At 44.1% G+C, this 20,779-nt stretch overlaps 1 protein-coding gene across 1 annotated transcript; it reads left to right on the top strand.

Annotated features, from left to right (window-relative positions):
- Positions 1-1,339: 1,339 nt before the first annotated feature.
- Positions 1,340-20,353, top strand: TRUB1 (TruB pseudouridine synthase family member 1). The gene is made up of 8 exons (XM_056530066.1): positions 1,340-1,499; positions 8,081-8,173; positions 10,745-10,800; positions 15,039-15,120; positions 17,609-17,681; positions 17,894-18,033; positions 18,456-18,512; positions 19,505-20,353. The coding sequence occupies exons 1-8, from the start codon at positions 1,382-1,384 to the stop codon at positions 19,702-19,704; spliced, it is 819 nt and encodes a 272-aa protein (XP_056386041.1). The 5' UTR covers positions 1,340-1,381; the 3' UTR covers positions 19,705-20,353.
- The last annotated feature ends 426 nt before the right edge of the window (positions 20,354-20,779 follow it).

Raw genomic sequence — 20,779 nt, 5'->3', positions numbered from 1 at the left:
GTGTCTCTTCATCCAATCACTGCCGGCTGCTCTGTAACCCCCTCCTCTCTGTTTTCATTCTGCGGTCTGATAGGACAGGAGTGAGCACAGAGGAGCGCTAGTCCCACCCATAACTTCCTGGACTTTGCCCCAGCCTGTGCTTCAGCTGAGACAAAGATGGTGCTGCAGCCGGACAGGATTATGTTTTGGATAGTATGGGGACCTCTAGTGGTCTTTTTTTTTTTTTTTTTTTTTTTTTTTTTTTTTAATAAGCCATGATTTCTATAAACAGTAGATACATATTTTTAATGAAGTGTTAGGTTAATGTATTACCAAGATGTACAACATCATAAACAGTATTTGAATCTGACAGTGAATATTAAAAAATATATAAATAAGCCCTAATAAAATTCCCATTCTTCAATAAGAAAAGTGTTTAAAAAAAAAAATATGTCAAAATAGAAACATATAGGGGGAGATTTATCAAAACCTGTGCAGAGGAAGAGTGGTGCAGTTGCCCATAGCAACCAATCAGATTGCTTCTTTCATTTTCCACAGGCCTCTAAAGAGGCCTGTGGAAAATGAAAGAAGCAATCTGATTGGTTGCTATGGGCAACTACACCACTCTTCCTCTGCACAGGTTTTGATAAATCTCCCCAATATAGTATTGCCACATGAACAAACTATTACATTTTATGTTAACAATCTTGCACGGAGAACGGCGTAAACTGAAAAAAAAAAAAAAAAAAAACAGAATTGCTGATTTTTAGTTATCATATTTCATAAAAAAATAAAGAGATTAAAAAAGTCCCGAAACATTACAGATCATTAAATCCTCGTATACGGAAAAATAAAAAGTTATGGGGTGCAGAAGAAGACGAAGTAAATCATATATTCTTTTTCTTTTTTGGGGGGAAAAGTAATAAAATAAAACCTATATAAATTGCTATTGTTTTAATCGTATGGACATACAGGATAAAAAAAAAACGTGTCACGTTTACCTTATAGTGCACTGGGTAAAAAAAAACACAAATGTGCATTTATATTTATCAATTTTTACCTAAAAATAATATGTTATGGTAAAAATGAGTCATGTGGAAGCAAAGTACAATTGGTGGCGCAAAAAACAAGCCCTTATATGGGTCTTTAAATGTAATAATAATAAAAGTATTATGGCCCTTAGAAGATGATGAGGGAAAAACACTTAAAAATTGATTTTAGCTGCGTCCTCAGGGGTTAAAATGCACAGAGAGATAATATATTTGTGTCCTAGCTGTATATAGGACGTTTCAAACATCTGTAAACACCATACACGTGGAATCTACTTCACAACTACATTTCCCAGAATTCCCCCAGTGTCGCCGGGTGATGACGTCATTGCCGGCGCCTGTCAGGAACGGGCATGGCTGCGGAGAAAGCTTCTAGGCTGTTGTCACTGAACGGTCTGTTCCCGGTGTACAAACCCCCGGGAGTGACGTCAGCCCAGGCCCTCAATGACCTGAAGAGCCGCCTGCTGAGAGGTCAGAGCCCGGGGAGTGGGGAAGCAGCGGACGGGATGGGTAGCGCCTAACTCCGCTCTCTACCCACGCAGGGCGCCATGTCTGGACGTGTTTACGTAACGTCGACGCGTGACACGCAGCGGCCAATCAGATCACTGCTTTCATTATCCTGGCCTGTGCTGGGAAAACGAAAGCTGCCAGCTTATTGGTTGCCATGGGCAACGCAGCCATTTGAATGGCTGTAGTGTGTTTTACATGGAAAGATGGCAGCTGGTTATTTTAATGGGATTATAATGTGTTTAGGCTTAGTTTTCTAACACTGCTGCCATTTTATTAAAGAGGTACTCCGGTGGAAAACTTTTTTTTTTTTAAATTAACTGGTGCTAGAAAGTTAAACAGATTTGTAAATGACTTCTATGAACCCCTTAAGGACTCAGGGTTTTTCCGTTTTTGCACTTTCGTTTTTTCCTCCTTACCTTTTAAAAATCATAACCCTTTCAATTTTCCACCTAAAAATCCATATTATGGCTTTTTTTTTTTTGCGTCGCCAATTCTACTTTGCAGTGACATTAGTCATTTTACCCAAAAATGCACGGCGAAACAGAAAAAAAAATCATTGTGCGACAAAATCGAAGAAAAAATGCCATTTTGTAACTTTTGGGGGCTTCCGTTTCTACGCAGTACATTTTTTGGTAAAAATTACCCCTTATCATTATTCTGTAGGTCCATACGGTTAAAATGATCCCCTACTTATATAGGTTTGATTTTGTCGGACTTCTGGAAAAAATCATAACTACATGCAGGAAAATTTATATGTTTAAAAATGTCATCTTCTGACCCCTATAACTTTGTTATTTTTCCACGTACAGGGCGGTCTGAGGACTCATTTTTTGCGCGGTGATCTGAAGTTTTTATCGGTATGATTTTTGTTTTGATCGGACTTTTTGATCACTTTTTATTCATTTTTTAATGGTATAAAAAGTGACCAAAAATACGCTTTTTTGGACTTAGGAATTTTTTTGCGCGTACGCCATTGATCGTACGGCTTAATTAATGATATATTTTTATAGTTCGGACATTTACGCACGCGGCGATACCACATATGTTTATTTTTATTTTTTTTTACACTTTTATTTTTTTTATGGGAAAAGGGGGGTGATTCAAACTTTTATTAGGGAAGGGGTTAAATGACCTTTATTAACACATTTTTTTTTACATTTTTTTTTGCAGTGTTATAGGTCCCATAGGGACCTATAACACTGCACACACTGATCTCCTATGCTGATCACTGGCGTGTATTAACACGCCTGTGATCAGTGTTATCGGCGCTTGACTTCTCATGCCTGGATCTCAGGCACGGAGCAGTCATTCGTCGATCGGACACCGAGGAGGCAGATAAGGGCCCTCCCGGTGTCCGGTCAGCTGTCCGGGACGCCGCGATTTCACCGCGGCGGTCCCGAACAGCCCGAGCAGCTGGGTCACTTTCACTTTCACTTTAGAAGCGGCGGTCAGCTTTGACCGCCGCTTCTAAAGGGTTAATACAGCGATGTGTGGTATTAGCCGCGGGTCCCGGCCGTTGATGAGCGCCGGGACCGATGCAATATGATGCGGGATCGCGGCGCGATCCTGCTTCATATCGCGGGAGCCGGCGCAGGACGTAAATATACGTCCTGCGTCGTTAAGAGGTTAAAAAATCTTAATCCTTCCAGTACTTATTAGCTGCTGAATACTACAGAGGAAATTATTTTCTTATCGCAACACAGTGCTCTCTGCTGATATCTCTGTCCATTTTAGGAACTGTCCAGAGCAGCACATGTTTTCTATGGGGATTTTCTCCTACTATGGACAGAGATGTCAGCAGAGAGCACTGTGGTCATGATGTCAGCAGAGAGCTCTGTGTTCCGAAAAGAATCTCCTCTGTAGTATTCAGCAGCTAATAATTACTGGAAGGATTAAAGTGGTACTCCGCTCCCCAAAAAAAAGTTTTCCACCGGAGTACCCCTTTAAAAGAATAGTCCAGTAGTGAACAAGTGGTGAACAACTTATCCCCTATCCTAAGGATAGGGGATAAGTTGCAGATCGCGGGGTCCGACCTCTGGGGCCCCCCCGCGATCTCCTGTACGGGGCCCCGACAGCCCGCACGAATACAACTCTATGGCAGAGCCGGAGTGCTGCCTTCGGCAATCTCCGGCTCTGCCATAGCGATGTATTGAGGGGGCGTGTCAGCCGCCGCTTCGTGCGGGGGTCGACACCCGCTATCTGGCCGGAGAGCCTGGCCCCCGTACAGAGAGATCGCAGGGGGCCCCAGCGGTCGGACCCCCTGCGATCTCAAACTTATCCTCTATCCTTAGGATAGGGGATAAGTTTTTCACCTCTGGACTACCCCTTTAAGGTGCTTCAAGCTGTTGCAAAACTACAACTCCCAGCATGCTGGGAGTTGTAGTTTTGCAACAGCTGGGGGCTCCCTGTTTGGAAAACACTGGCTTATATAAATGAATGCATTTGTTTGATCTATGTTATCGGTGCTCTACTAGTACACTCTGCCATAGACGGGCTGTATCATTCGGTGCCCCTCGATTACATCATGGTTGGTACAATCTGACCACCAGGTTTGCGCTCGATCATAGCATTTAAACAGTTAAAGTGTACCTGTCGTCAACAAATACCTTTTATAGAATGTAGATGTAATGTACCATTATGTGCATATTTGTAATATTCATTGGTTATAAAAATGTGTATATTTTTGTCCCTGCAGCTATTGCACGTGTGTCTCTATGAGGAGTCCAAATACAGGAAGTGAGGGAGGACGAGCAGGGATTTGTGCACTACGAAAAAGCAGGACAGTGTGTACTGAGGCTCTATAACATGCCCCCGGCTCATACATCAGGAGGATTGACAAGTCAGGAGTCTGCACAGATCCCTGCATGTCCTACCCTCACTTCCTGTTTTTGGACTCCTCATAGAGACACTGCAGGGACAGCATTTTTATCACCCACGTCTATGGGAGGAGGTTTGATGGATATGTACTAGCTGTCACACTCCTTCCCATAGACATGAATGGAGGGGGTGTGGTGTGACGTCACGAACACGGAGGCTGCAAGCGCTCCATGTTCCGGACGCCGACTCTGCCGGCCCGGAGATTGCGGGGGTCCCCAGCGGCAGGGCCCCCGCAATCTAAAATCTTATCCACTACCCTTTGGATAGGAGATAAGATGTTTCAAACAGAGTACCCCTTTAAAAGGAAATATCCAGCCAAAAGTGGTTAAAGGGGTACTCCGGCCCCAAGGCATCTTATCTCCTATCCAAAGGATAGGGGATAAGATGTCTGATCGCTGGGGACCCCCGCAATCTAGCATGCAGCACCCACCTGTAAGCACGGCAGGAAGCGCTGGAGGCTTTCAGTGTAATGCCTCCCGACCATGGGGACGGAGTATCGTGATGTCACAACTCCGCCGTGTGTGACATCACGCCCCGCCCCCTCAATGCAAGTCTATGGGAGGGGGCGTGACGGCCGACATATCCCTGCTGCTGCCCTGCTCCAAGAAGATGAGGAGCATCAGGCAGCGGGAGATAAGGATGATGATATGGACACGGTGCGCTCTGGTCCCGGCGGTGAGCTCTCACAGATAAGGACGGGGGGAATAAGGAAACGGGCATAAGGACACGGGGGGGAATAAACTTATTTTGCACACTGGGGCCAGTAATTTATTATAAATATGCATGGGGGCATAAATTTGGGGTTAATACAGTAGTAGTTCCAGGGATGTGGAATTCCTATCACCCGACGCCCAGGACATGTATTGCCGGGCAGGTTAATTTTTCCGGCTCTTAGAGGGCTGCCCGCTCCATACTCTGCAGCCCCTGGCTGTTCTCAGTAGCTGGCGGCCGCCGCTAATAGCCAGCATGCAACGATTGCCGCGGCAGGCTATTAACCCTTTAGGTCACCGCTGTCAAAGCTGACAGCGGCGTCTAAAGGGACATGTGAATGCTCCCTGGTGTGCTATTGGGGTGGATTGTGGGGGGGGGGGGGGGAGTTGAGATCCACTATAGAGGTAGCCGGAGGGCTTACCTCTGTTCCCTCCTGTCCCGGCTCTGTCATTGATAGATCCTAGCTGGACCAGGCTCTATGAATGGATCGCAGAGCACACAGATCAATGGAGTTCAATAGAACTCTATTGATCTGCTTGAGGAATCTAATGATTCCTCCTAAAAGTCTAATAAAGTATAAAACAGAACAAAAAAAAAAGTTTTAATAAAAGTTTGACACACATTAACCCCTTCCATGTTAAAAGTTCAAATTACCCCCTTTTCCTATATAAAAACATGTATCATATTTAGTATCACTGCGTGCGCAATTGTATGAACTATTAAAATATAACATTATATATCCCGTACGGTGAATGACGTAAATGTAAAAAAAAATTACCAAACCACAGAATTGCTATTTTTATAATATCCCAGAAAAAAAAAGTTAGAACGCGATTAAAAAGTCAGATCAATACCAAAATGGTATCGATACAAAAAACAGATTATGGCGCAAAAAATGAGCCCTCATACAGCCTGGTATGCGAAAAAATAAATAAAATAAAAAGCTACAGTAGTCAAAAAATTCGAAAAAGTTCAGAATTTTTTAAAATTAGTAAAACAAGACGTAAACTATACAAATCTGGTATTACTGTAATCAGGCGACCTAAAGTATCAAAACAACATGTTATCTTAAGCACAAGGTAAATGGCGTAGAAAAGAAAACCACCAAATCTGCGAAATTATTTATTACTATTTCAATTTCACTTCACCGATTTCATATATATATAAAAAAAAAAATTTTTTGTTCGGAGCTTATGTTATTGAAAAATTAAAAGGTATCATTATAGTAGGTAGTTATGGCTATTATAGGGCGAGGAGGAAAAAACGAGAGCGAAAATTGGTCCGGACAAGTGGATCGTCATGAGGGACAAGAAGATTTTGCTCCGTTTTAGTCCCGTGAACAAGTAGTTTTTTATTAAATTTCCACACCCCTGAGTTCAAAAACCCCGCCGGGAGCCCTGAATGGCTCCTCGGTGCTGGTCATTCAGGGTTCCCGGTGGGGATTTAAAAATGAAAAAGTATACACTCTCCTGCTTTATAACTGCTGATCCGCACCGGGTCTCATTTCTGAGGTGCGATCAATTCCTTATCGCCTGTACTACTACCCCCAACATGGAACAGACTCTATTCCATGAAGGGGGTAGTAGTACAAACACTAATGTAGCCTCCCAGCCGCCTGCAGACTCCCACAGCCAGGAGTCCCACAGAACTACTACTTCCATCATGGAACGGAGTCTGTTCCATGATGGGAGTAGTAGTAGTACTCCCGGCTGCAGAAGTCTGCAGACAGCTGATACTTACCGATGAAAAACTGATGTGTGCGTGCGTACGTGTGTGTGTGTTTGCATGTGTGTGTGTGTCATGTGCAAAAGACACTCCTGATTGGTCAATACCCCACAAACATAAGCAAACACTGACAGGGCAACCAAACACCTAGCCACGTGAGAGACAGAATGCTAAACAGATGGGCAGTACTAGGCGTCACCAAAAAACAAAGGGGAAGTACTGGGGCGGACAAACAGTAAGGTGGGTGGAAACCAAACGGAAGCAAAGTACACGCCCCAAATGAAAAAAACAGGGCATGTGGCCTGCTGGGATTTGTAGTTTGGAGCCCAGCAACAAAAAGGAAACGGCAAAAGCTAAAAAAAAATCAACTTGCAGACAAAAAAAAAACACCAGAGAATTGAAAAATAGCAACCAAGACACAAAGGACAAATAACAACAAGGTTAAGTTAAGATGACAAAAACACATTGACCACCGGAGTACCCCTTTAAAATACGCTGCGGATCTGTCCATGTGAACATACCCTAAAGTTGTCAGCTGAGGATCAGTGGGATAAGATCTCCTGGACTTCCTGTCTGGAGAGAAACAGGGTATGTGCTCAGCAAAGATTACACTTCACATTGCAAAGATATAGAACTTTATCTTGTTCAGCTATATAAAAGGTAATTTCATTTGGCTGGAGTTCTCCTTTAAAGGGGTATTCCAGGAAAAAAAACTTTTCTTTTATATCAACTGGCTCCAGAACGTTAAACAGATTTGTAAATTACTTCTATTAAAAAAATCTTAATCCTTCCAATAATTATCAGCTGCTGAAGTTCAGTTGTTGTTTTCTGTCTGGCAACAGTGCTCTCTGCTGACACCTCTGTCTGTCTCGGGAACTGCACAGAGTAGAAGAGGTTTGCTATGGGGATTTGCTTCTACTCTGGACGGTTCCCGAGACAGGTGTCATCAGAGAGCACTTAGACAGGAAAGAACAACTCAACTTCAACAGCTCGTCAGTACTGAAAGGATTAAGATTTTTTTTTAATAGAAGTAATTTACAAATCTGTTTTAACTTTCTGGAGCCAGTTGATATATATATATATATAAAAAAAGTTTTTTCCTTGAATACCCCTTTAACTGTACCTAGCGCACCACCCAGTGTAATACGTTTCTGCCATGGGGTGTATCTGATTGGGTGTAAGGGATTTGCACTGGGTATTTGATGACTTATTCGTGTTCCTTTTTATAGAAGCGGGGTTGAAAGAATTTAAGAAGAGGAAGAAGCAGACGCTGAAAATCGGCCATGGAGGGACCCTGGACAGCTCGGCGTCCGGACTGCTGGGTAATCTGTGCTCTCACAGGGTAAAGCAGCCCAATCAGGATCCTGTCCGCATTGTGGGGTATCAAAAGTGATGGATCTATCACCAGGGCGCCCCCCAGAGGGAGATAATGAATAGTGATGAGCGGCAGGGGCCATATTCGAATTCGCGATATTTTGTGAATATATTGGCGAATATTGACAAATTCATAAAAATTTGCATGTGAAAAAAAATGAATATTCGTCATTACGAATATATAGCACTATATTCAAAAAATTTGCGAAATCGCGAAGTGCCGATATTCGCGATAAAACTGCGCATTACGAATATTCGTGCTTAACTCTAATAATGAACAATATCTCATAATACTATATAAGTGAACAAAACAGAATGTCTCTCTTCAGCTGTTGCAGAACTACAAATCCCAGCATGCCCGGACAGCCGTTGGCTGTCCGGGCATGCTGGGATTTGTAGTTCTGCAACAGCTGGAGGTCCACAGTTTGAAGACCACTAATATAGGAGGTGGGGGGCACCATCCTGGAGATCTTCTCATTGGGTTGGGTTGCTGTGAAGCAGACGATGTGCAGCAGCGAACATGGAGGTACATGTACATTATTAACCCCTAAAGACCACGGACATAAATGTACGTCCTGGTTTGGCGGGACTTCGCACACCAGGACGTACATTTACGTCCTGTGTATGACCGCGAGCATCGGAGTGGTGCTCGCGGCATACACGGCAGGTTCTGGCTGCTATCAGCAGCCGGGGACCCGCCGGTAATGGCTGACATCCGCGATCGCGCGGATGTCCTCCATTAACCCTACAGATGCCGTGATCTGTACAGGTAACGGCATCTGCGGCAATGCGCATGATAAAATAGATGATCGCATCGCCCGCAGCGCTGCCATGGCGATCTGATCATCTGTAATGGCGGCCGGAGGTCCCCTCACCTGCCTCCGTCCATCTCCCGGCATCTCCTGCTCTGGTCTGAGATCGAGCAGACCAAAGCAGAAGATGACTGATAACACTGATCAGTGCTATGTCCTATGCATAGCACTGAACAGTATTAGCAATCAAAGGATTGCTATAGACAGTCCCCTATGGGGATATAAAAAGTGTTAAAAAAAATAAAAAAGTTGAAAATTTTTAAAATAAAAAGTAAAAAAAAAAAAGTGAAAAATCCCCTACCCCAATAAAAATGAAAATTGTCAGTTTTTCCCATTTTATCCCCAAAAAGCGTACATTTTTTTAATACACATATTTAGTATTGTCGCGTGCGTAATTGTCCGAACTATCAAAATATAATGTCAATGATCCCGTATGGTGAACGGCGTAAACGTAAAAAATTAGAAAAAGTCCAAAAATGCTGCTTTTTTTTTGTCACATTTTATTCAAAAAAATATTTATAAAAAAATTATATAAAAGTTTTATATATGCAAATTTGGTATCGATAAAAAGTACAGATGACGGCGCAAAAAATGAGCCCTCATACCGCCCTATATACGGAAAAATTAAAAAGTTATAGGTGATCAAAATAGGGCGATTTTAGATTACTGATTTTGTACAAAAAGTTTTAGATTTTTTTTAAGCGGTACAAAAATATAAAATTATCTAGCCATGGGTATCATTTTAATCGTATTGACCCACAGAATAAAGAACACATGTCATTTTTACCCTAAAGTGTACAGCGTGGAATCGGAACCCTCCAAAATCATGGTAAAATGAGAGGTTTCATTACAAAGTACAATTGGTCGCGCAAAAAACAAGCCCTTATATGTGTCTGTAGATGGAAATATAAAAGATTTATGGATTTTAGAAGGCGAGGAAGAAAAAACGAAAATGCAAAAATAAAATTGGCCTGGTCCTTAAGGGGTTAAAGGAGCGGCCATCTTGCCTGAGCTGTTTTTAAGAGCATTCAGAGATACGCCTTACAGCAAGAACCTTGGACATAGGCGACAATAGAGAGGAGCTGTTCAATTGATAAAAATGGGAAAGGTGTTTGGGTGTGATCTGTGACCTCTTCAGAAGCCATTCTACAGGGAGGGGGAGGCTGAGCTGTGAACATCATATATTGTCTTTTCTATACACTGGTCTCACCTGTCACAAGTTGGTTGGTTCTCAACTTAGCTTTAGGCCTAGTGGCCAGAATGGGAACTGCAGATTATTTTTTAATATGCAGGAACCCCCCCCGACATGCGATGGCCCTGACATATGATCAAATCGTCATATGATCAAATGGCCACTACAGTTTTTACAAGCCTAATTCCGCTTGGAAATTCCAGTGCAGCAGCCTCGCATTGTTTTTCAGGGGGATTCTTCTGCACTATTCACACTGCGGAAATTTCTAGAGTCAGCGCGCTCTCCTTTCATTCTCTGTGGAGGTGCAGGGATGAGTTGCAGACAGCGGCTCCTTATTACCAGGAATTCTCATCGTGTCCTGTAGACTAGATCTATTCCAGTTCACGACAACGTCCCAAGATTGACTGGTCATGGGGGGGGGGGGGGGGGGGGGGGGGGCGATATAGAGCCATGTGACTGACCCCGTACTCTTTATTTTCTCTCTTTTTCCATGAACTCTGCTGATTTCCATCCAGTGGTCGGTATCGGGGACGGCACCAAGATGTTGGGAGCGATGCTGACCGGGAGTAAGGTATGCGCCTGTGCGTCTTGTCCTCCACTCCACACCGTAATACATAACGCTTTTGTTTTGTTTGTTTTATTGCCACTTTTATTAATTTTTTATTTAAATGAAAGATTTTCCAAAATAAACATTTTACAAAAAATCAGACAGGAACTACCGTATTTTTCGCTGTATATGATGCACTTTTTCTTCCCCAAAACTGGGGGGGGAAAAGTTGATGCGTCTTATAAGGCAAATACACATTAAAACCCTGTCCTATGGCGGTGGTCCCTGCGGCCATCAACGGCCGAGACCCGCGGCCAATACAGGACATCACCGATCGCGGTGATGCCCTGTATTAACACTTCAGACGCGGCGATCAAAGCTGACCGCCGCGTCTGAAGGGAAAGTGACACTAACCCGGCTGCTCAGTCGGGCTGTTCGGGACCACCGCGGTGAAATCGCGGCATCCCGAACAGCTTACAGGACACCGGGAGGGACCTTACCTGCCTCCTCGGTGTTTGCTCCGTGCCGGGATCCCCTGCATGGCCGGCGCTCTCCTTCGTCGTCATCACGTCGTCGTGCACGCCGTCCCGTCATCCAATAGGAGCGGCGTGCGTAGCGACGTGATGGCGGCGACGGAGAGCGAGGATACCGGGCAGCAGAGACATTCCGGAGCTACGGGGACACCCCGGGGACACGGGGACAGCGATGGAGGGCGACATCCAGGGCAGCGGTGACGGCCCGGAGCGGCGGGGACACGTGAGTATTACCTCCTATACCAGTGGTCTTCAACCTGCGGACCTCCAGATGTTGCAAAACTACAACTCCCGGCATGCCCGGACAGCCAACGGCAGAAAAAATTGATAATAATATATAGCTATATAGCATACATAAAAATATAATCATTAGCGCAATTTGATAATGTGTATAATTATTTAAAAAATTTATTAAATTATTAAATAATTTTATATATATATATATATATATATATGTAAATAAATGAACTTAAAAAATGCAAAAGATGGCAGGGACGGGAAAAGGATGTAAAAAAGAAAGGCGTAAATGTCGGGGTCAACTGATCACCAATGGATCATAAAAACACCTGTTGCTATAAAATACGTACAATGTGACACTCTATTAAAAGCATAAAAAATGTGTTTAACCTTGGAAATATAAGTATGCATAAAGTGCAATGTGCAACACAGAAATATAAGTGTGTACAATGGATGTAAAAAAGCAGTGCAAGAAAACAAAAAATAAGGTGCTAAAAGTGAAGGTGTCAGAATGTAAATACTTGACCCCACATGTAAAAAGAAGGTAGGTTCCACGTCCCTGCAATCACCTCCAACGCGTTTCACCGTGACCGGCTTTATCAAGGACTATACAAGGAGTATACTTCATACTCCTTGATAAAGCCGGTCACGGTGAAACGCGTTGGAGGTGATTGCAGGGACGTGGAACCTACCTTCTTTTTACATGTGGGGTCAAGTATTTACATTCTGACACCTTCACTTTTAGCACCTTATTTTTTGTTTTCTTGCACTGCTTTTTTACATCCATTGTACACACTTATATTTCTGTGTTGCACATTGCACTTTATGCATACTTATATTTCCAAGGTTAAACACATTTTTTATGCTTTTAATAGAGTGTCACATTGTACGTATTTTATAGCAACAGGTGTTTTTATGATCCATTGGTGATCAGTTGACCCCGACATTTACGCCTTTCTTTTTTACATCCTTTTCCCGTCCCTGCCATCTTTTGCATTTTTTAAGTTCATTTATTTACATATATATATATATATATATATATATATATATATATATAAATTATTTAATAATTTAATACATTTTTTAAATAATACACATTATCAAATTGCGCTAATGATTATATTTTTATGTATGCTATATAGCTATATATTATTATCAATCTTTTCTGCTTGTGTATGATATATGCATTTTTTGTAAAATAAAACTATATTTATTCAAACTTGATGGTTATTGATTTATCAGATTAATATATATTTTTTATTTATTTTATTATATACATTTTTATTCTTGGTGGGTTTACCCTATACGCTGTAGTGGCGTATTTATAGGTTTTTTAGTGGTTGTTTTGGGTTTTCCCCAATTTTATTTAGACCACAGTATATAGGACTTCTTTTTAGATTGTTATCATCTGAAGCCAGACAGGGGAGAACTTCCTCCCTCACTCTGCTACACACAGCCCAGAGAAGTTCAGTGTTCAACGAAGTTCAATGAGCTATGATTGGATAAGGTTGCACCCCCCACTCCCTCAGCATTTCCTGAGTTTGGACTTCTGCCAGGCCAGCAGGAGTCCAAAGTCTGTGTAAGAGATAGGGGGGAAATGTGCTCTGGACAAGTAACGAGACACCTAGTGGCAGCTTTTTTAAACACAAATAAAACATAGAAAACAAAAAAAAATTTAGACAAAGTACATTAGAAATATTTTTTATTTACCATAAAGAGGGGAATATCAAAAAATTTGTGTCCATTTAATACGATAAATTGACCAGTCTAATAGGAGAACAGGAGTTGCTCAAGGAAGCAGCAAGCGACCCAAGGTACCTGCCACTGCTTTACGCAAGTAAGGCTGGGTTCACATCACGTTTTGTCCCATACGGGACCGCATACGGCAGGGGCAGCTGAAAACTTGCGCTCAGGAAATTATTTTCTTTTTGGATTTCTCTTTAGTATACAGCCCCTATAAAGTACTGGAAGGATTAAGATTTTTAACAGAAGTGATTTACAAATCTGTTTAACTTTCTGGCACCAGTTGATTTAAAAAAAAAAAAAAAAAGTTTTACACGGGCGTACCCCTTTAAATCTACATACCTGCAGTAAACTACGTAACGATTTTAAAGGGAACATGTCATCAGATTTTGCGCGGCAGCGATCCTGGAGAAAATAAGTTTATAGATTGTCTGTATATAAATCAGGTGTAAGTAGTCCACGGGCGTTCTTCATCCTGGGGTAGTCATGGCACTCCGGGCTGTAACCAATCCTACTTTAACAAGAGAAAAGGTGTCCGGCGCTGGAAATGCACTTAAAAACTTGCTTTATTTGCTTGACAGGAGTCACAGTACAGGTAAGGAACCTCTAACGCGTTTCGCACTCACAGGAGCTTAATCGTAGACTCTACGATTCTACAATTAAACACCTGTGAGTGTGAAACCCGTCAGATGTTCCTTACCTGTACTGTGCACTTCAAAACTTGCTTTATTTGCTTGACAGGAGTCACAGTACAGGTAAGAAACGCTGACGCGTTTCGCACTCACAGGTGCTTAATCGTAGACTCTACAATTCTACAATTAAGCACCTGTGAGTGCGAAACCCGTCAGATGTTCCTTACCTGTACTGTGCACTTCAAAACTTGCTTTATTTGCTTGACAGGAGTCACAGTACAGGTAAGGAACGTCTGACTGGTTTCACACTCACAGGTGCTTAATCGTAGAATCATAGAGTCTACGATTAAGCACCTGTGAGTGCGAAACTCGTCAGACGTTCCTTACCTGTACTGTGACTCCTGTCAAGCAAATAAAGCAAGTTTATAAGTGCATTTCCAGCGCCGGACATCTTTTCTCTTTTGGATTACTTTTGTGAAGCCGGGGCGGGACCGGCGGGTCCGATTTCGCAGGTGTGTATTGGAGGTTGTTGGTGCAGAGCAGACAGCACTACTTGTTTGCACTATACACTCCTACTTTAGTGTGATTGACAGCCCGGTCACCGCCAACTTCACGATCTGCCCTGAAATCATGCGCAGGCCCAGAAACAGCGCTATCCTGGTGAATGAATCCGCTTCTGGGCTTGTGAGACTTCAGGGAATAGAACGGTGATGGGGGCCATGTCCAAGCTGTCAATCACCCGGAGTAGGAGTGGTTACAGCCCGGAGTGCCATGGCTCCGCCAGGACAATAAAGAGATATGGTTTAAAGCAGGCCGCATGGACTTAGGGCAGTGTTTCCCAACCAAGGTGCCTCCAGGTGTTGCAAAACTACAACTCCCAGCATGCCCGGACAGCCTTTGGCTGTCTGGGCACGCTGGGAGTTGTAGTTTTGCAACATCTGGAGGCACCCTCGTTGGGAAACACTGACTTAGGGGATAGGAGGTGCACCATTGATATGAATAGGATAAGTGTCTTGTGTCTGGGCATGCTGGGAGTTGTAGTTTTTCACCAGCTGGATGCACCCTAGTAAATATTACTGTATAAACTGAGTATATACTTTTTTGTTGTCACCGGCAGAAGTACACCACCACTGGGCAGCTGGGAAGAGCCACGGACACCCTGGACGCATCTGGGACCGTGACGCAAGAGAAGCCGTATGGTAAATCCTTTCGCTATTCATCTCACACTGCAAATCAGCAGCAGCTGCTGTATGCTCCACAGGAAGTTGTGTAGTTATTTTCTGTCTGACCACAGTGCTCTCTGCTGACACCTGTCCAGAGTACAAGCAAATCCCCATAGCAAACCTCTCCTGCTCTGGACAGTTCCTTACAAGAACAGAGGTGTCAGCAGAGAGCACTGTGGTCAGACTGGAAAGATCTATACAACTTTCTGTGGAGCATACAGCAGCTGATAAGTACTGGAAGGATTAAGACTTTTTTAATAGAAGTAATTTAACAAATCTGTATAACTTTCTGGCACCAGTTGATTTAAGAAAAAAAAAAAAAATTGGTTTCCACCGGAGTATCCCTTTAACCCCTTAAGGACATAGTGTTTTTCCATTTTTGCACTTTTGTTTTTTTCCTCCATACCTTTTAAGAATCATAACACTTTCAATTTTCCACCTAAAAATCCACGGCGAAATGGAAAAAAAAATAATTGTGTGACAAAATTGAAGAAAAAGCTTCTGTTTCTACGCAGTACATTTATTGGTAAAAATGACACCTTATCATTATTCTGTAGGTCCATACGGTTAAAATGATCCCCTACTTATATAGGTTTGATTTTGTCGTACTTCTGGAAAAAAATCATAACTACATGCAGGAAAATGTATACGTTTAAAATTGTCATATCCTGACCCCTATAACTTTTTTATTTTTCCGGTATAGGGCGGTATGAGGGCTCATTTTTTGCGCCGTGATCTGATGTTTTTAGCGGTACCATTTTTGTTTTGATCGGACTTTTTGATCGCTTTTTATTTATTTTTTATGGTATAAAAAGTGACCAAAAATGCACTATTTTAAATTTTTTTACGTGTACACTATAGACCGTGCGGTTTAAGTAATGATATATTTTTATAGTTCGGACATTTACGCACACGGCGATACCACATGTTTATATTTATTCTTTACATTTTATATATTTTTTTTATGGGAAATGGGGGGTGATTCTGACTTTTTTTTTAGGGAAGGGGTTAAATCACATTTATTAACACTTTACTTTCACTTTTTTTTTGCAATGTTATAGCTCCCATAGGAGACTATAACACTGCACACACTGATCTCTTACACTGTTCACTGCCATGCATTAACATGGCATTGATCAGTGTTATCGCCGCTCGACTGCTCCTGCCTGGATCTCAGGCACAGAGCAGTCATTCGGCGATCAGACATGCAGGAGGCAGGTAGGGATCCTCCTAGTGTCCTGCAGGCTGTTCAGGATGCCGCGATTTTACCGCGGTGGTCCCGAACAGCCCACTGAGCACTGATTAGCTTTCACTTTAGATCAAAGTTGATTGCCGCGTCTGAAGGGTTAATACCGCCCATCACCCTGATCGGTGACATCCGGTATGAGCCTCGGGTCCCGGCCATTGATGGCCGCCGGGACCGACCCGATATGACCCCGCGTTATATTGCGGGAGCCCGCGCAGGATGTATGCATATGTCCTGTAGCGGGAAGCGGTTAAAGGGATCCATGGGGTCTGTCATGGCGATGCAGTCCGCCATTATGTTATGTATGCTCATGGTTATTTCCTATAGCCCCCAGAGTGATAATGACGTCATCAGCTGCGGATTTGCTGTTTTTTTCTGCAATAACAGCGCCACCCCTGTGCAGGCCATGTTTGGTATTGCAGCTCATCTCAAGTCAATGGATCTGAGCTGCAATACTTCACAGAACCTGTAGTCAGGAGTGGCGCTGTGGTTTGGAAGAAGGCAGCCATGTCTTTTCTAATCCTAAACAACCCTTTTAGCTGAAACAGTAGACCAGTGTGTCCCAATAGGGGGGTGTTGAGTTTTTGAAAAAGATCAACCCACAGCTTGCCCGGACAGCCAAAGGCTGTCCAGGCATGCTGGGAGTTGTAGTTGGAGGCACCCCTGTTGGGAAAAACAAGGGGAAAACTTAAAAAAAAAAAAAAAAAATCAACTGGTGCCAGAAAGTTAAACAGATTTGTAAATAACTTCTATTAAATAATCTTAATCCTTCCTGTACTTATTAGCTGCTGAATACTCCAGAGGAAATTCTTTTCTTTTTGGAACACAGAGCTCTCTGCTGACACCTCTGTCCATTTTAGGAACTGTCCAGAGTAGGAGAAAATCCCCACAGAAAACATATGCTGCTCTCTGGTCAGTTCCTAAAATGGACAGAGATGTCAGCAGAGAGCACTGTGGTCATGATGTCAGCAGAGAGCTCTGTGTTCCAAAAAGAAAATAATTTCCTCTGTAGTATTCAGCAGCTAATAAGTACTGGAAGGATTAAGATTTTTTTTAATAGAAGTAATTTACGAATCTGTTTAACTTTCTGGCACCAGTTGATTAAAAAAAAAAAAAAAAAAGTTTTCCACGGGAGTACCCCTTTAAATGGCTGATAACTGGGAGCAATGCCCTACGACCCCCCTCAGTCTAAACAGTGTTTTCTTGTCTCTTGCTCAGATCACATCACTAGAGAAGACATGGAAAATGCGCTCAAAACCTTTACCGGGAACATCCTGCAGGTTCCCCCGCTGTAAGTCACGCCATCACTATGTATCACAGCGTTTCCCAACCAGGGTGCCTCCAGCTGTTGCAAAACTACAACTCCCAGCATGCCCGGACAGCCAAAGGCTGTCCGGGCATGCTGGAAGTTGTAGTTTTGCAACAGCTGGAGGCACTCTGTTTGGGAAACTATGATGTCAGCTGGAGCCTGTAACACAAAGGGTTAATTGTCTTCTCTTTCAGCTTCTCAGCCTTGAAGAAGAACGGGAAGAGGCTGTCGTGTCTGGTCAGAGAGGGGGCGGAGGTGGAAGCTAAGCCGGCGCGGCCGGTGGTCGTCCACAAGCTGTCGCTGACCGATTTCCAGCCTCCTCTATTTACCCTTGGTACATGTTCAGTCCCTACATTGGTCTTTCCCTAAAGTGAGGAACCCCAACCCCACCCCAGCCCCACTCTCCATCATGTACATATCAGTGACGTGTTACATATTCTGCCATCATGAAAGGGCTGTATGTTGTGCACTTGTGTATATAGGGGTACTCCAACGTTTAACAACTTATCCCCTATTGTCAGGATAGGCGAGAGCTCATGTATCCCCCAAAGAGAATGCATGGAGAGTGTGGACCACGCTCTCAGGGCCCCGTTATGGAAATCACAGGGGGTCCCAGATGTCAGACCTTCCCCCCCCCCCCCCCTCCCTGTTATCAGACACTTATAAATAAGTTGGTAAATGCTGGAGTACCCCTTTAAGATATTGGGGTGTCCTGTGAGATGTCTGATTATTTCCCCTCTGTTCCTTCTGTCACAGACGTGGAGTGTGGAGGCGGCTTTTATGTCCGGAGTCTGATCAGAGACATCGGAGAAGGTAACAGCAGTTTCCTTTTTTGTGATTTTAATTTTTTTTTATCTTCCCTGTGCAGCTGCTATGTGCTGTCTCTTTCTCTTGTGCAGTCACTATGTGTAGTCTCTTCCTCCTGTGCAGCCACTATGTGCAGTCTCTTCCTCCTCATGTGCAGTCTCTTCCTCCTGTGCAGCCACTATGTGCAGTCTCTTCCTCCTGTGCAGCCACTATGTGCAGTCTCTTCCTCCTGTGCAGCCACTATGTGCAGTCTCTTCCTCCTGTGCAGCCACTATGTGCAGTCTCTTCCTCCTGTGCAGCCACTATGTGTAGTCTCTTCCTCCTGTGCAGCCACTATGTGTAGTCCCTTCCAGCTGTGCAGTCACCGTGTGCAGTATTTCTCCTGTACAGTCCCTGTGTGCTCTCTTTTCCTCCTGCCCAGTCACTGTGTGCAGTCTCTTTCCTCCTGTGCAGTCTCTTCTTCATCCTCCTGTGCAGTCTCTTCTTCCTCCTCCTCCTGTGCAGTCTTTCCTCCTGTGCAGTCTCTTTCCTCCTGTGTAGTCCCTTCTTCCTCCTCCTGCGCAGTCTCTTTCCTCCTCCTGCGCAGTCTCTTTCCTCCTCCTCCTCCTGTGCAGTCTCTTTCTTCTTCCTCCTGCGCAGTCTTTCCTCATGTGCAGTCTCTTTCTTCCTCCTCCTGCGCAGTCTCTTTCCTCCTGCACAGTCTCTTCTTCCTCCTCCTGCGCAGTCTCTTTCCTCATGTGCAGTCTCTTTCTTCCTCCTCCTGCGCAGTCTCTTTCCTCCTGCACAGTCTCTTTCCTCCGCCTGTGCATTCTCTTTCCTCCAGTGCAGTCTTTCCCCCCCAGCTCCCTGTCATGCAGGGCGGGCAGAGTCTTTACCCATAGTCATATAAGGTTACAAGGTTCTTATGTGCCGTGTATTCTGTGAGGTGTCATTTAGTGACATTGGGGGAGATTGATCACAAACCCGTGTGTATAAGAATTCTCACCATCTCTTCACAGCTTTATCCAGCTGCGCCAGTGTGAACGATCTGATCCGCACCAAGCAGGGGCCGTTCGTACTGGATGAGAGCACCCTGAGGGCGGAGCGCTGGGACATCGAACATGTCGCCCAGGCTCTGCAGACGCACGCCCTGCCGGCTGAGCAAGAGTCCAAGCGACTGAAGACCCAGGAGGACGGTGCGGCCCCTGACCAGTCCTGAGGTCATCACATGAGAATAATGCGTCCTGAGCGTCGCCTCCATATTCCTCTCCGACGCACAGATATACGGTATACAGTGCTGGGCGGTATGACCAAAAATGCAAATCACTAGTCCGCTTCTCTAAACAACACCCCCCCCCCCCCCCCTCATTCATTTAAAGGCTGCGCCGCTTTAAATGATTAAGTTGCGGGCTGCCGGCGCTTTAAATGATTAAGTTGCGCTCTGTGGCGCATTAAATGAACGAGTTTCCGGCCGCCGGCGCTTTAAATGATTACGTTACGGGCCGCCGGTGCATTAAATGATTAGGTTGTGGGCTGCGGAGCTTTAAATGTGCGAGTTGTGGGCCTGCCGCCGCTTTAAATGTGTGAGTTGTGGGCCGCCGGCGCTTTAAATGAACGAGTTGCGGGCCACCGGTGCCTTAAATGGTTACGTTGCGGGCCGCTGGCACTTTAAATGAACGAGTTGTGGCTTTTAGCACTTGCAGGGGGAGGTGACAACTTCCAGCTTGCAACTTAATCGTTTCCCGCGCCTCATTCATTTAAAGCATTGGCGGCCCGCAACTCATTCATTTAAAGCATCGGCGGCCCACAACTCATTCATTTAAAGCATCGGCGGCCCACAACTCATTCATTTAAAGCATCGGCGGCCCACAACTCATTCATTTAAAGCATCGGCGGCCCACAAATCATTCATTTAAAGCATCGGCGGCCTGCAACTCATTCATTTAAAGCATCGGCGGCCCACAACTCATTCATTTAAAGCATCGGCGGCCCACAAATCATTCATTTAAAGCATCGGCGGCCCACAACTCATTCATTTAAAGCATCGGCGGCCCACAACTCATTCATTTAAAGCATCGGCGGCCCACAAATCATTCATTTAAAGCATCGGCGGCCCACAAATCATTCATTTAAAGCATCGGCGGCCCGCAACTCATTCATTTAAAGTGTCGGCGGCCTGCAACTCATTCATTTAAAGTGTCGGCGGCCTGCAACTCATTCATTTAAAGTGTCGGCGGCCTGCAACTCATTCATTTAAAGTGTCGGCGGCCTGCAACTCATTCATTTAAAGCGTC

This window comes from Hyla sarda, chromosome 7, assembly GCF_029499605.1.
Source record: "Hyla sarda isolate aHylSar1 chromosome 7, aHylSar1.hap1, whole genome shotgun sequence".
NCBI classification, from domain to species: domain Eukaryota; kingdom Metazoa; phylum Chordata; class Amphibia; order Anura; family Hylidae; genus Hyla; species Hyla sarda.
This window is presented reverse-complemented; position numbering and strand designations above follow the sequence as displayed.